The 13,077-nt window shown below is 39.0% G+C and overlaps 1 protein-coding gene across 2 annotated transcripts in view; it reads left to right on the forward strand.

Annotated features, from left to right (window-relative positions):
• LOC109079046 (synaptotagmin-2-like) overlaps window positions 1–12,794 on the forward strand; it is a 40,831-nt gene extending 28,037 nt beyond the window's left edge. The window contains exons 4-9 of one of the 2 annotated variants that reach the window (XM_042712708.1): window positions 3,598–3,723; window positions 4,780–4,947; window positions 5,046–5,213; window positions 6,225–6,342; window positions 7,721–7,854; window positions 7,936–12,794. In XM_042712708.1, the coding sequence (XP_042568642.1) occupies window positions 3,598–3,723; window positions 4,780–4,947; window positions 5,046–5,213; window positions 6,225–6,342; window positions 7,721–7,854; window positions 7,936–8,151 (930 nt within the window). In that variant the 3' untranslated portion in view covers window positions 8,152–12,794. Of the gene's footprint in view, window positions 1–3,591; window positions 3,724–4,779; window positions 4,948–5,045; window positions 5,214–6,224; window positions 6,343–7,720; window positions 7,855–7,935 lie in introns of both variants that reach the window. The other variant, XM_042712707.1, reaches the window with a different exon arrangement.
• The last annotated feature ends 283 nt before the right edge of the window (window positions 12,795–13,077 follow it).

The following is a 13,077-nucleotide window of genomic DNA, read 5'->3' on the forward strand; positions in this document are numbered from 1 at the left end:
GAGCGCTGGTCTCTCCCTCCGTGCCACCAAAGAGACCGTTGCACCATCGGGCAGTCGATGGCAGCTATGGTGGCCATGGAGAGGCACTTATTGCTGACCCTGTTAGATCCGTTGCCCCTTGCCGGTGCTCCGCTTCAGGGCACCGATCTAGCTGCCTCGATAACACCAGAGGTCAGTTTCGAGAGACTGATTCCCTTAATAGATTATTTAGCAGCTTGGAAACTACTGCCAAATGTATCTCAATGGGTCCTGCACAAGGTAGAAAAAGGCTATTGCATTCAGTTCGGCTCTCCACCGCCAAGATTCAACGGAGTTATTCTGACGTTGGTCGGACCCAAGCAGGCTCTGGTTATTGAACAGGAAGTGAATACCCTATTAAGGAAGGAGGCCACTGAGGTGGTCCCTCCTCACAAGAGGGAATCCAGGTTTTACAGCCGGTATTTCATAGTTCCAAAGAAGGATGGGGGGTTGCGTCCGATCATAGATCTGCGTCAGCTGAACTGCATAGTCAAGCGAATGAAGTTCAAGATGCTCACCATCAAGCATGTTGTATCTCAAATGAGGTCCGGGAACTGGTTTGTCATGATAAATCTCAAAGACGAATACTTTTTCAATGTCTCCATCATTCCCCAACACAGGAAGTTTCTGATGTTTGCTTTCCGGGGCGAAGCATACCAATATCGAGTACTTCCGTTCAACCTTGCACTCTCACCCCGCACGTTTACGAAGTGTGTGGATGCTGCTCTGGCTCCACTGTGACTCCAGGGCATCCGCATACTAAATTATATAGACCATTGGTTGATGTTAGCTCAATCGGAGCAGATGGCGGTTCGACATCGAGATGCCATTCTTGCCCACATGGGGGGCTGGATTTGAGACTGAACGCCAAGAAAAGTGTGCTTTCTCCATTACAGATTGCCACTTATCTAGGCGTGGTGTGGGATTCGACCATGATGCAGGCATGTCTGTCCCCTGCTTGTATCGAGTCAATCCTCATGTCAGTCAAGAGAGTCAGAGAAGGCCAGTCACTCACTGTCAAGCAGTTTCAGAGATTGCTGGGTCTAGTGGCAGCTGCATCCAACATGATACCTTTTGGCCTGCTATACATGAGACCCCTACAGTGGTGGCTTAAGACCAAGGGATTTTCCCCGAGGGGAAATCCACTTCGAAATATTAAGGTCATGCGGCGATGCCTCCATGCCTTAGACATGTGGAAGAAACCTTGGTTCTTGAATCAGGGCCTGGTGCTGGAGCTCCTTGTCGCCATGTAACGCTAGTGACAGACACGTCTCTCACAGGCTGGGGTGCGGTCATGAGTGGAGAATATGGAGAATATTTGGCCAGGCTCAGGTGGACCTCTTTGTGACTCAGGAGACATCACAATGTCCCCTCTGCTTCTCTCTAGTTCATCCAGCTCCCCTGGGACTGGACTCTATGGTGCAGACTTTGCTGAGGCTTTATCTGTATGCTTTCCCCCAAATCACTCTGCTCCCGGGAGTTCTGGTGAGAGTACGCCGGGACGGGATTCGGCTGTTTTTAGCAGCCCCGTTCTGGGTGGGCCAAGTATGGTTCTCAGATCTGATTTCGCTCCTCGAAGGCTCTCCATTGGAGATTCCAGTCAGGAGAGATATACTTTCACAGGCGTGGGGTATGATAATTCTCCCCGTCCAGAGTTGTGGAAACTGCGGGTGTGGCCCCTGAGGGGGCACAACTCATAGCATCCGGTCTCTCAACCGAGGTTTGTTGAGACCATCCTCCAATCCAGAGCTCCCTCAACGTACGCAGAGACCGCCAACTTGACCCTGCTAACTGCTCAGTTAGTACAGTTCTGGAGTTTTTACAAGCCAGGTGCTCTGCAGGGTTGACCCACTTTACCTTTAAAATTTACCATTGCGGCCTACCATGTGCCCATCGGTGGCCAGTCAGTGGGCAGACATCCCCTAGTGACACGTTTCCTCTGCGGTGCACTGAGGCCTCCAGTACGGTCCCGTGTTCCCCACTGGTACTTCGTTGAGCTGTTAGAGGCTCTCTGTAAAGCTCCATTCGGGTCGATTGAGGAGATATCAGATCGTCACCTGACTATAAAGACTGCCTTCCTGTTGCCGATTACTTCTCTAAAGAGAGACCTTCAGGCCTTCTCAGTGGCCCCTACTCATCTTGACTTTGCGCCCGGCCATAAATCCACAGAGCTGTCCTGTGGAGAAGTATGGACCAACTGCTGGTGTGCTATGGTCCTCCCAAAAGGGGTCTTCCTGCAACTAAGCAGACCCTTAGCCGGTGGATAGTTAAGGCTGGGGTCTACGCCCTCCACCTTTGTGAGGTTCTATGGCCTTGATATGCGAGCCACTCAAGGCTCTTCTGTTCTCTCGCCTTAGCTGTGCTCTTCGGAAACACACTAGGCAAGGATGTGGAATTCTGGTGGTGTAGGCACCTCATTCCCTATATTCCCTCATTCAGGTTACGCATGTAACCAAGGTTCCTCGAGGGAACGAGACGCTGCATCTCGAAGCCATACTCCCAGCACCCCTGCCAGCGCTTGCTTCTCTCCTCGAAGCTGATGCCAGCTGCGCAGCACATGCTTTTATAGCTTCCTGAATGTTTACGTCACTCCGCCCGTGATGTCACGCCCTTCCATTGGACAGATTGCACATGATATTCAGAGTCGCTCATGCTGAAGGTGTTCCCCATAGCATTCAACACAGCGTCTCATTCCCTCAAGGAACCATGGTTACATGCGTAACCTGAGACATCTTTCCATGTCATTATTTCTCTTTACTGCAATTAATTTGGCATTTCTTATTTTAAGATTAAATTTTTATGTTTAATTTAATCTAAAAAGTCATGTTATAGTATATTTTGCAGTATCACACAATAGACAGCCTTGTCAAGTAATATTCAATCACAGCACAGGGCACAAAAGTACTAATTACAACAGAATCATTAAATTAAATTAAATGACGCTATAAGTTCATTAAGATTCATTTCAGCTTATTTCTATTGTCAATTAGAAGAGCAGCAGGATTGAAAAATGTTTATGTGTAAAATAACACTCATTCTACTCCTATACTGTGATCTTTAGTATCTGTCTGCCAAACTTTTCTTCCAAATTGTCCTTCATTTTACATTGTATACATGGGCTGTGTATTGGCTTTAAAGCACCAAGACTTTGCTTTTGTATTTTCTGAATCTTTCTTCCTGTGCAAAAGTGAGTCTTCTAGACTCAGTCATCATCTTTCAGGGTTTTAATATACCCTGCAGACTGAGAATCAATTGATGGGCAGACTGAGAATCAATTGATGGACAGACTGCTTCAGAAAGACTAGAAGCCTTCTGTCTGTCTTTCGCTCCACAAAAGTAATGTAGACGATTACAAATGGTGTCATGAAAGGAAAAGTGAAATCAAGTCATGTTGCTATGAATGTCATCGCTGACACAGTTACATACAGTAACACCCGGGTGGTTTGACACCTGGCAAACTTCAGGTAAGCTGAGAATTGGCCCGACGAATCATGTTTGGGGAACTTCATTTACCTTCTTTTGCCTTTGCTCTAGTTTCTCCTGTAACGTCCATCTGTGCTTTTGTCTCTCCAGAAACAGGAAGAAGATGATGATGAAGAAGATATAGACATGGGAATAACTGAAGAGAAAGAGGAGGAACCGAAAGAGAAGGAGAAGCTTGGCAAACTGCAGTTCTCCCTAGACTACGACTTCTCTGACAACAAGGTAAGGCCACGCTATGCTTTACAGTATGTTTAAACACATCAGCTTGAATATCTACAGTAAGTGAATTATGTCTTAATCTTTCTGTTTATCAGTTTACATTAATGCCCAGATTTTCCCAGATTTGTCCTACAGACAGTACACATAACATTATTTTCATATTTTGTATGAGAATACTATGCTGCTCTTCAGCTATTTTTGTATTTCAAGTGTACATCAAGTGCATTTTTCATGTTAAAATTATTTTAATGTACAGCAAGTGGAGTGGAACATATCTCTATACAGAAACTAAACAGCTAGAAATGGGGCATGAATTAAACATCATGACATATTATCCCATGATTGTTTAATACTATTCCTAAGGTTGTTTACAAAAAAAAAACTTTAAAAATGTCTGTTATATTTACAATTGGATAAGAAGTCAGGGAGTAAAGGATCAATGACAAATTACGTCCAGTGTTATTTTAGTATCATAGCGTTACAGTTTTTATTAATTTTTTTTTTCAATTATTTTTAGTTAAATTTTTAGTAGTTTTGTTTTTGTTGTATTTTTTTTAAATGTCTAAATATTTTTTATTAATATTAATTTGGTTTTACTTATTTATTGTATTTTATGTATATTTTATTTATTACATATATTTTATTTATTTTACTTTTTTATATATTGTATTGTATTTCAGTTACATGTACAGTATTTATTCTATGAAGTTAATTACTATTTTATTCTATAATTTTTTTTTATGGTTTTAGTTTTAGTTAAATGTTTTTGTTTTGTTGTTGTTTTTTTTTTTTTTTTTTTTTTTACCATTTTTAGGGGCAAAATCCAGCCATTTCAATAGGAATATATGCATTCTAGAATTCTGCATTAGGGCAAAAGATTTAATGCAGATTTTTGCAACTGGTTTGACAGACACTGGACATTTTTTGACTACAAAGTTTTGCTAATGTGATGCTCCAGACTATGCCAGATTAAGAAAATGAAAAATAATGCTGGTCCCATAATACTCTTGTGGCATAACCAGCAATCATGTAAAAAGTTACAATACTCTTATCATGTAGTTGACAGTGGGCATCCTGCAAGCTGCAGATCTTCTCTCCATGGACAGTGGCGGCACCTCAGACCCATATGTCAAAGTTTTCATTCTCCCAGACAAGAAGAAGAAGTTTGACACCAAGGTGCACAAGAAAACCCTCAACCCCGTGTTCAACGAGACTTTCCACTTTAAGGTAGAGTATCTGTTACAGTACAGTACCAGTTCATGCCAGGTTTCGACACCCAACACACTAGTCTGTCAAAGTTCTCATGAACTGATGTTGATTTCTAGATTCCATTCACTGAAATGGGAGGAAAGACTCTGGTCATGTCTGTGTACGACTTCGACCGTTTCTCGAAGCATGATGTGATCGGTGAGGTGAAGATCCCCATGAACACCCTGGACCTGGCACAACCTATCGAGCAATGGAGAGACCTGGATAGCGCAGAGAAAGAAGAGGTACACCTGTCCTGCATCTGTCATTCACTTCACGTTAACTAGCAGCTGTCGTCCTCTAATAATAATGAGAGTTAATGAACCAGCGCCTCTAAACATGCTTTTACACCCATAATGTTACATAATGCGGTTCTTTTCTACCTTAACATGTTTCCATTAAAATTAGACACTATTGATGTTTTATTTTTATTATAGACTTCAGTGTCTTCAGCAGAATGTTCAAGCTGCTCTTTTTCATGCAATTAAACTGAATATAGTCGCTTATTCTCAGCAAATATGATTTTATTTGCTCCAAAACACAGTAAAAGCAGTAATATTGTGAGATGTTATTAAAATAACAGTTTTCTGTGTGAATATATTGTAAATTGTAATTTATTCCTGTTATGTAAATCTGAATTTTCAGCATCATTACGCCAGTCTCCAGTGTCACATGATCCTTCAGAAATCATTATTATATGCAGATTTAATGCTCAGTTATTATCAATTATTAGTGCTCAGTTATTAATAATGGTTCTTACAGGCCTATCTTTAAATAGTAGCATAATATTTTAGTATTAGTGGAAACATCCTTGCTGAATAAAGGTATTACTTTCTATATATCTATCTCTATATCTATCAATGTAGAATATCTTTTCAGCATTGATAATAATAACAAATGTTTCTTGAGCAGTATTGATCAGCATATTAGAATGATTTCTAAAGGATCATGTGACACTGAAGACTGGAGTAATGATGCTGAAAATTCAGCTTTGACCACAGGAATAAATGACATTTTAACATATATTCAAAGAGAGAATAGTTATTTTAAAGGTTTAAAATATTTAAAATATTTCAGTATTTTTTTGTAAAACTGCAATATTTGCAATATTAATGTTTTATTTTTTTTATTAAAATGGATTAAAATAATATAGTTATTCACAACTTTTCCCAAGACAGAAATTATGTTGTTTTCCACTGAAAATTTTTGGGTGAACTGTCCCTTTAAAACTGCCCACTTCAATTTCCCCAACACAGCCTGAAAAGCTTGGAGATATCTGCATCTCTCTGCGCTATGTACCTACAGCTGGAAAACTCACCATCTGTATCCTTGAGGCTAAGAACCTGAAAAAGATGGATGTTGGAGGACTCTCAGGTACACACGCACATAATGCACTGCCTTGTCTCTTCTCTCTCCACCAGAGAGTGGGTGGAGATAAACTCATGCAGAAGACTGGATATTCCTGCATATGCTATAAATACAAAAAAATATGTTTTGATTTCTGTTTTCTCTCTTCTGTTTGTGAGTATGTCATCTATATGCTTACTGTATATTGCTTATTCTTTGTTCCAGTTTTAATGACTTCATTAATTTGTCATGTTTCTGCCAGACATGCACAGCAGGCCTCTGTGCTGCAGTGTGTCTGTGTCACGCCTGTGCTTTAGTGTCAGTGCTAGCCATGCAGAAGAGATAGCCCTCACATACTGACTCTGCAGTCCTGCTTGTGCAGCGCACGCTTCTCCTTCAGTTGGTCCTCACTGCTGCCTCCTGCTGCTGGCGGCTCTGAGAACAACATGGTGCACCAGCATAAAAGGGTCCAAACAAGCTTTAACCTTCCAATCTTAAATAATTTTTTTTAAGATTGTTTATAGTACAGACCTGGTGTTGGTGGCCTAATGATATAAGCACAGGGTTGGTTGCAGGTTTGAGCCCTGCAAAAAGCGATTCATGAGCTTGCAATATTTCCTTCAGAGCTGGTTAGCCTGCTTATTACAGTACTGTGGGTTACAGTCTTATTTTAGTATAAATCATATACTATAAGGTATTTATTAATATTTTGAATTAGCTTTTTCATTTTAATTTTAGTTTAAGTTTAAGGTTATATACTGTATATGTGCTTGTGTGTGTGTGTGTGTGTGTGTGTGTGTGTGTGTGTGTGTGTGTGTGTGTGTGTGTGTGTGTGTGTTTGAGAGAGAGAGAGAAAGAGAGAGAGAGAGAGAGAGTGTGTAAGCTTTTTTCATTTTTTGTTTTAGTAATTTTAGAAATTCAACTTTAATTATATTTAATTTAATATTATTATTTCAGCTTTATTTCATTTACTGAATATGATTTAATAGTTTTTGTTTTAGTTAACAATGTTAGCTAGATTATCTGTACAGAGGGAAAAAAATGTCATTTTAGTTTAAGTTTTAGTTATTTATATGTGTATATAGCTTCTATCTATCTATCTATCTATCTATCTATCTATCTATCTATCTATATATGCTTTATTTTTTCCGTTTTTGTTTTAATAGTTTTAGTGCTTCAACAATGATTTTAGTTTTAGTTTTACAATATCAACACTGGATTTTCTGAAATATACTAGAGCACTGAGAAAAAAAAATGGATTGAAGTCTTCAAGGTAGAGCTCATTCCTTTGAGGAAAACCTTAAGGACTCGAGTCACACATCAAAAGTTACATAAGATGGCAACTGAAACTGATACACATACAACATAGAAATGCAAGACTTCCTGTGCTGGTAAACCTCTACAGATCCCTACGTGAAGATTCATCTTCTACAGAACGGCAAGCGGCTGAAGAAGAAGAAGACGACTGTGAAGAAGAACACCCTGAACCCGTACTACAACGAGTCTTTCAGCTTTGAGATCCCACAGGACCAGATGCAGGTATGCTCTACACATCTCAACACAAGAGCTCACCTTTTCCTGCTCCTTCAAACTTTAAACGCAATATCTGTTCCTTCCTAGAAAATACAAGCTGTGATCACAGTGCTCGACTACGATAAGATCGGCAAGAACGACGCCATCGGGAAGATCTGGGTGGGCAGCAGAGCGCAGGGCACTGAGCTCCGGCACTGGTCCGACATGCTGGCGAACCCACGCAGGCCCATCGCTCAGTGGCATCCACTCAAACCTGAGGAGGAGGTGGATGCCACGTTAGCAGCCCTCACTGCCAAGAAGTAATCCTGTTCTTCTTCCTTCCCTCCCTCTCTCCTTTAACTCCTTCCTCCCTTTCTTTCATTTTTCAACATGCACAACACGTCATCTTACTCAATCAGCACTGAATTACAGCCATGGGCCACCAGACTAGAGGTATTAAACAAGACCATTTGGTCTCATCAACAGCTAAAATGAGATAGTGAAGAGAGAGACTCTTTCCACAGATGTTCCTGAAGAGAGGCCGAGCTCATAGGTTTGTATATCCTCCAGAAGAGATGTAAGCTCACACTCACAATCAAATATCCAACAGCATTCCAAAGTTTTCCATCGGGGACCAGGGATAGAAAACACTGCCTCTTCCACTGCCTAATTTAACACATTCCTTCTAGATTCTCTGGCCATCTAGATGAAATCAGTTCTGTTACTTTTGTTGAGTCTGAAAGGACAGTGAAGAATTGTTTATCTTTGTGAATTGGGGACTGGAGAGATAGTTGGACTCGATGCTCCTGCCCAGCCAGAAGGAATCTTTCAGGTGTCGCTTACACTGCCTGCAAAACCACCTTTTCTTCCATTCTTCAGTTCCAGCTGTCAGCTGGCTTCTTCCACTGCCCAACATCCTAACAAACCCTGTCAAAAAGGAGACAAGCCTTGAAACATCATGAAATAAGCAATTCTTAGCTGCCAGGGACGTCTTCCTGTTAGCATCGGTGTATTTGTTTCTTTGCTTTGATTTCTTGTAGTAAATGTATTCTGCCTGAGCACTTTAAATGAAGGTGTGTTTTTGTTCCAGTCAATGCTTCATTTTGTACATTTTTGATGTAAAAGGAATTCCTCTCATTAAAGGAATAGTTCATCAAAAAATGAAAATTAAGTCATCATTTACTCACTTTTCTTTCTTACGGCAGTGGAACACAAAAGGAGATGTTTCAAAGAATGTTCACGCTGCTCTCTTCCAGACAAAGGAGGTGAATAGTGACCCAGAGGCAGTGAAGCTTACAAAAATATGAATAATTGACTTAAAGTCTTCTGATGATCTGACACTGAAATTCAGGTTATTATTCACAAAATTTATTAAAATCTTGCTTGACAGACTTGGTCGCGATTGACTTTTATTGTGTGGAAAAGAGCAGCGTGAACATTTTACATTTTTCAAAATGTCTCCTTTTGTATGGAAGAAAGAAAGAATGTCATACGGGTTTCAAAAAACATGAGTGAACTATTCCTTTGAGAAATTGCATCACTTTTTGTTTTCGTGTTTTATTCATGGTTTAAACCAGACGTTCTTATGGTTTCACGAGAAGAGCTGATAGAAGGCACTGTTATGTGTGTATTTACTGCACATCTTACCAAACCGCTGAACTTATTTGCACTACTGGAACTGCGTTCTGTACACGTTGCTCTATCAATCTCAATACTTGCTTTTGTGATGCCGCATTCTTGATTCGAGTTGTCAGAGTTTGCATTTGTTTAAAAAGGGAGCTTGTATCATTTGAAAGCTGTTTTAGGGCTTGCAGTATGAGTCATTGTGTGAGGATGTGAATCTCAGAATATCATTATGCTTAAGACCGACAGAACTAAATCTTTGTGCATTTTATTATCCTCATATTGCCTGTAGGAACTCTTTTGGCAATGATGGTATCTTGTGATATTTGTTCAGTTATTAAATAGTTGGGAAATTAAGCAAATTTGCAAGCCTGAATTGGATCAAGACTTTTTTGGAGCATCATTTATTGAGTGTAGACTTATAAACCAGGCCAAAAACATAATGTAAAGAGCCAAGAGTGGATTTGAGGGTAACCCAATAAAAACCAATTCATTCTCATAAGGAAACGTCACTTTAGCGGCTTTTTTCCTGCATTACTAACATCTCTGTGGTAATGTATTCAAACAACATGCAACATCACTCTACTGCCACAATGAACAATAATTTATCCAATTGCTTTTAGAGGCTAATTATCTTATATTTTCTCCTTATATTTTCTCACGTAAATATAATCAAACAAATCAAAGCCATTTTGTGTCATTCAAATCTAAAAATATCTGAAGATTGCGGCAAAATCTTCATTTAAAAGTTGCTTCAGTGACGTCTCCCGTATGAGATTCTCCTGGATAAAACAGAAGCAGCTTTTCTGTGTTCAGTTGCAATAACTCTGATGTTCGATTGTGGAATAATAGGTATTTCCATCCACATTCATAGTGCAATTTGACATTTTCATGTCTAATGAATGTGTGATTATTTATCATTTGTTTATATGACATCATGCTTTTATTTTTCCACTAGTATCGTATCGAAACCACATTTTAGGAATCACTGTCTTTGTTTACTCTTAGGTTTAGTCTCTTACATAAATATGTCCCTCATTTTGAAGAACTTTAACAAAAAAATCGCAACGAACACCCCCTCCCCTAACCCATAGGCGTGTATTTTGACCTCTATATGCATAGTTCCTACTTTATGATACTGCATGTTACAATACAAAAAGATGCGCATGTTTCAGAGATGAAGCAAAGAATAAAAAGAATAAAAAATATTGTGTACCTAAGTAGGCGTTCTTTGTCATTTTAATAACATAACGGAGGGGGATAAGATACTGTGTATATTTTCTAATCGAATCAAATATGTATTTATTTTCTGTGAGTGGGTATTGGAGAGAATATGAAGTATACTAGACTAATGTTCATTTTCAGATTCAATCCATGCCTGGACATCAAGAGCAGATACTGTGTTAAGTGCTTTGTGTGAATTAATATAGAATGAAAACGTAGCCGCATGCTTGCCGTCTACTAATATTGCTAAGGAACAAAATGTTTATCTATTCATTTATTTATTTATTTATTCAAAATGATTATTTTTCAGAGTAATATTTGTATGTCTCTTTGTCAGAATATGTTTGTGGGAAGTCAAAACTTCCAGCGGGGGCTCCAAGTGAATATTCCCACCACCCCCAACCAATCATTAAGATTGTTTTTTTTTTTTTTTTTTAAATGACACTTTAGTATCATTTTTTCACTTGTCAGTGCCAATGAGAGAAGTCACGTTTACTGCCATTTTTTCGGACTTTATGTCATTCTTGCGTGATTTTTTTCAGACCAACTGATTTCTACCTTGGCAACAAAATTGCCGGAGCACAATGTTATCAATCAAGTTATAGAAATCTTGGAGTCCCCGTTGTTTTTTTAACTAGCTTTTATTTATGAATCTTTTACATAAGAGCAGCGTTTAACTAGCCAATAATCCATAAGTTTGTGTGTGTGTGCGAGTGTGAATAAGATAAAGCCATAAGACTTGAGCTAAATCTTTGGAGCTCAGCTATATAGATGATCCTAAAACGTCTCCTCCTTTCATAGGCCAATGAATCTCCTCGACATTCCACATAGTCTGTGAAGCTACGGGGCCACACTGTTTCCTAAAATGTGCTAAATTAATCATTATTGGCAGTTTAACTTGAATTAGTCAGTCTTTCTGTTAATAATGTGTCTTTTCAATGGTTTCTTATTGATTGTATGATGATTTCAATGTATACTGGGTTCTGTAAGCGCCTTTATTTAACACAAAGTGTGCTAGGGATGTCTGTATGAACATATACATGTGGTCATAGTTGTTGCCATTCCACTATATATGTACACACATGCATTTTTGGGCAAAGGGCAATTAAAATGGTTGTATAACTATGAAAAGTTGTTTGTTTTTACCATTTTAGTAATAATTCACTATCCAAAATGTGATATGGGATACCTAAAAAGTATATAATTTGCACATTCGGACAATAAAATTGAACAGAATTGTGCAGAAGTTAAGTAATTTCAATCAGAATTGCTTGAGGTTTGAGTGTGAATGTGTGTGATCTTAATAATAATGCATAGACCCTTTAATAAATAATAATTCTTTGTTGTGAGTTACTCAAGCACTGCCATTCTGCCTGTATGGCAGCGTGCACAATGAACATTTGTTTGAAACATTCCTGATCGTAAACCACAGAGTTGTTACTTTCAAGCAAAGATATTTGGGAGCAGTTTAAAAAACGCCGATGGATTTCATCTTTAAGTTGCTCTCCATGTACAAATCTGCTTACAAAACCAGCTTGCTTGTCTTTGTAACTCTCCGTGACTGTTTTATTTCATACAAATCAATGAGAGACTGCTCTAACGCCCATAACAGAGAGGTTTTCATATTTTGTTGAATGCTAGCCAATGCCTTCATATCTGCTTTGGCGTAATCACATTGCAAATCTGGGGATAAAAGAATCAAAGAATCAAGTCTGTCACTGTCTCTTTAATTTGATTCTTCTCTTGCACTTTTCATTCTGCTTATCTAGAGTTGTAAAATGCTCTTTTTTCTCTTTGTGGTGATCTGTTCTTTTAGTCGGTGGGAGATTGTGAGGGTTTGTCCCTCAGGCTGTTTGTACCTGTTTCGGTGTTCTCGTGTGCGTGTGTTCATGTCTGTATTGTCGTGCCTAGTGTGGATCAATCGCATGCTTTAGCCCTTGATGGGACACTTTGAGAAAACGTTGCTCACAGACTCTTCCCACAACCCCCTAGTGGACAGTACATGAGCATCAGCAATCCTTGTAAAGACGTCAAGGGAACCAAATAGCTCTACAGATTTACCATGTGTGTTACCAGCTCTGTACTGAAACAAGTGAGAAAATAAAGGCCTTTTAATTATACTTAACTCTGTTTGTGGTGTTATTATGTCAACACTGAATTCCTTCTGTTTGCTTGCTTCATGTTTGACCCACAGTTAACTTGTTTTGTGGTTTCAGAAGTAGTAGTAGTTTAATAAAAGCTGGTAAGAGTGACTTCCAAAACCCTTGTATTTTCCAAGTATTCTTTAATGTAGTTATTATTCTATTATCTATGTACTCGTAGTGTACTTGTATGTGTACAATTTCAATTAATTTCAAACCTATTGGGACTAAATTTGCCCCCTTTTTAATTTACTAGTGTACT

The sequence above is a fragment of the Cyprinus carpio genome, chromosome A23, assembly GCF_018340385.1.
Source record: "Cyprinus carpio isolate SPL01 chromosome A23, ASM1834038v1, whole genome shotgun sequence".
Classification (NCBI taxonomy): domain Eukaryota; kingdom Metazoa; phylum Chordata; class Actinopteri; order Cypriniformes; family Cyprinidae; genus Cyprinus; species Cyprinus carpio.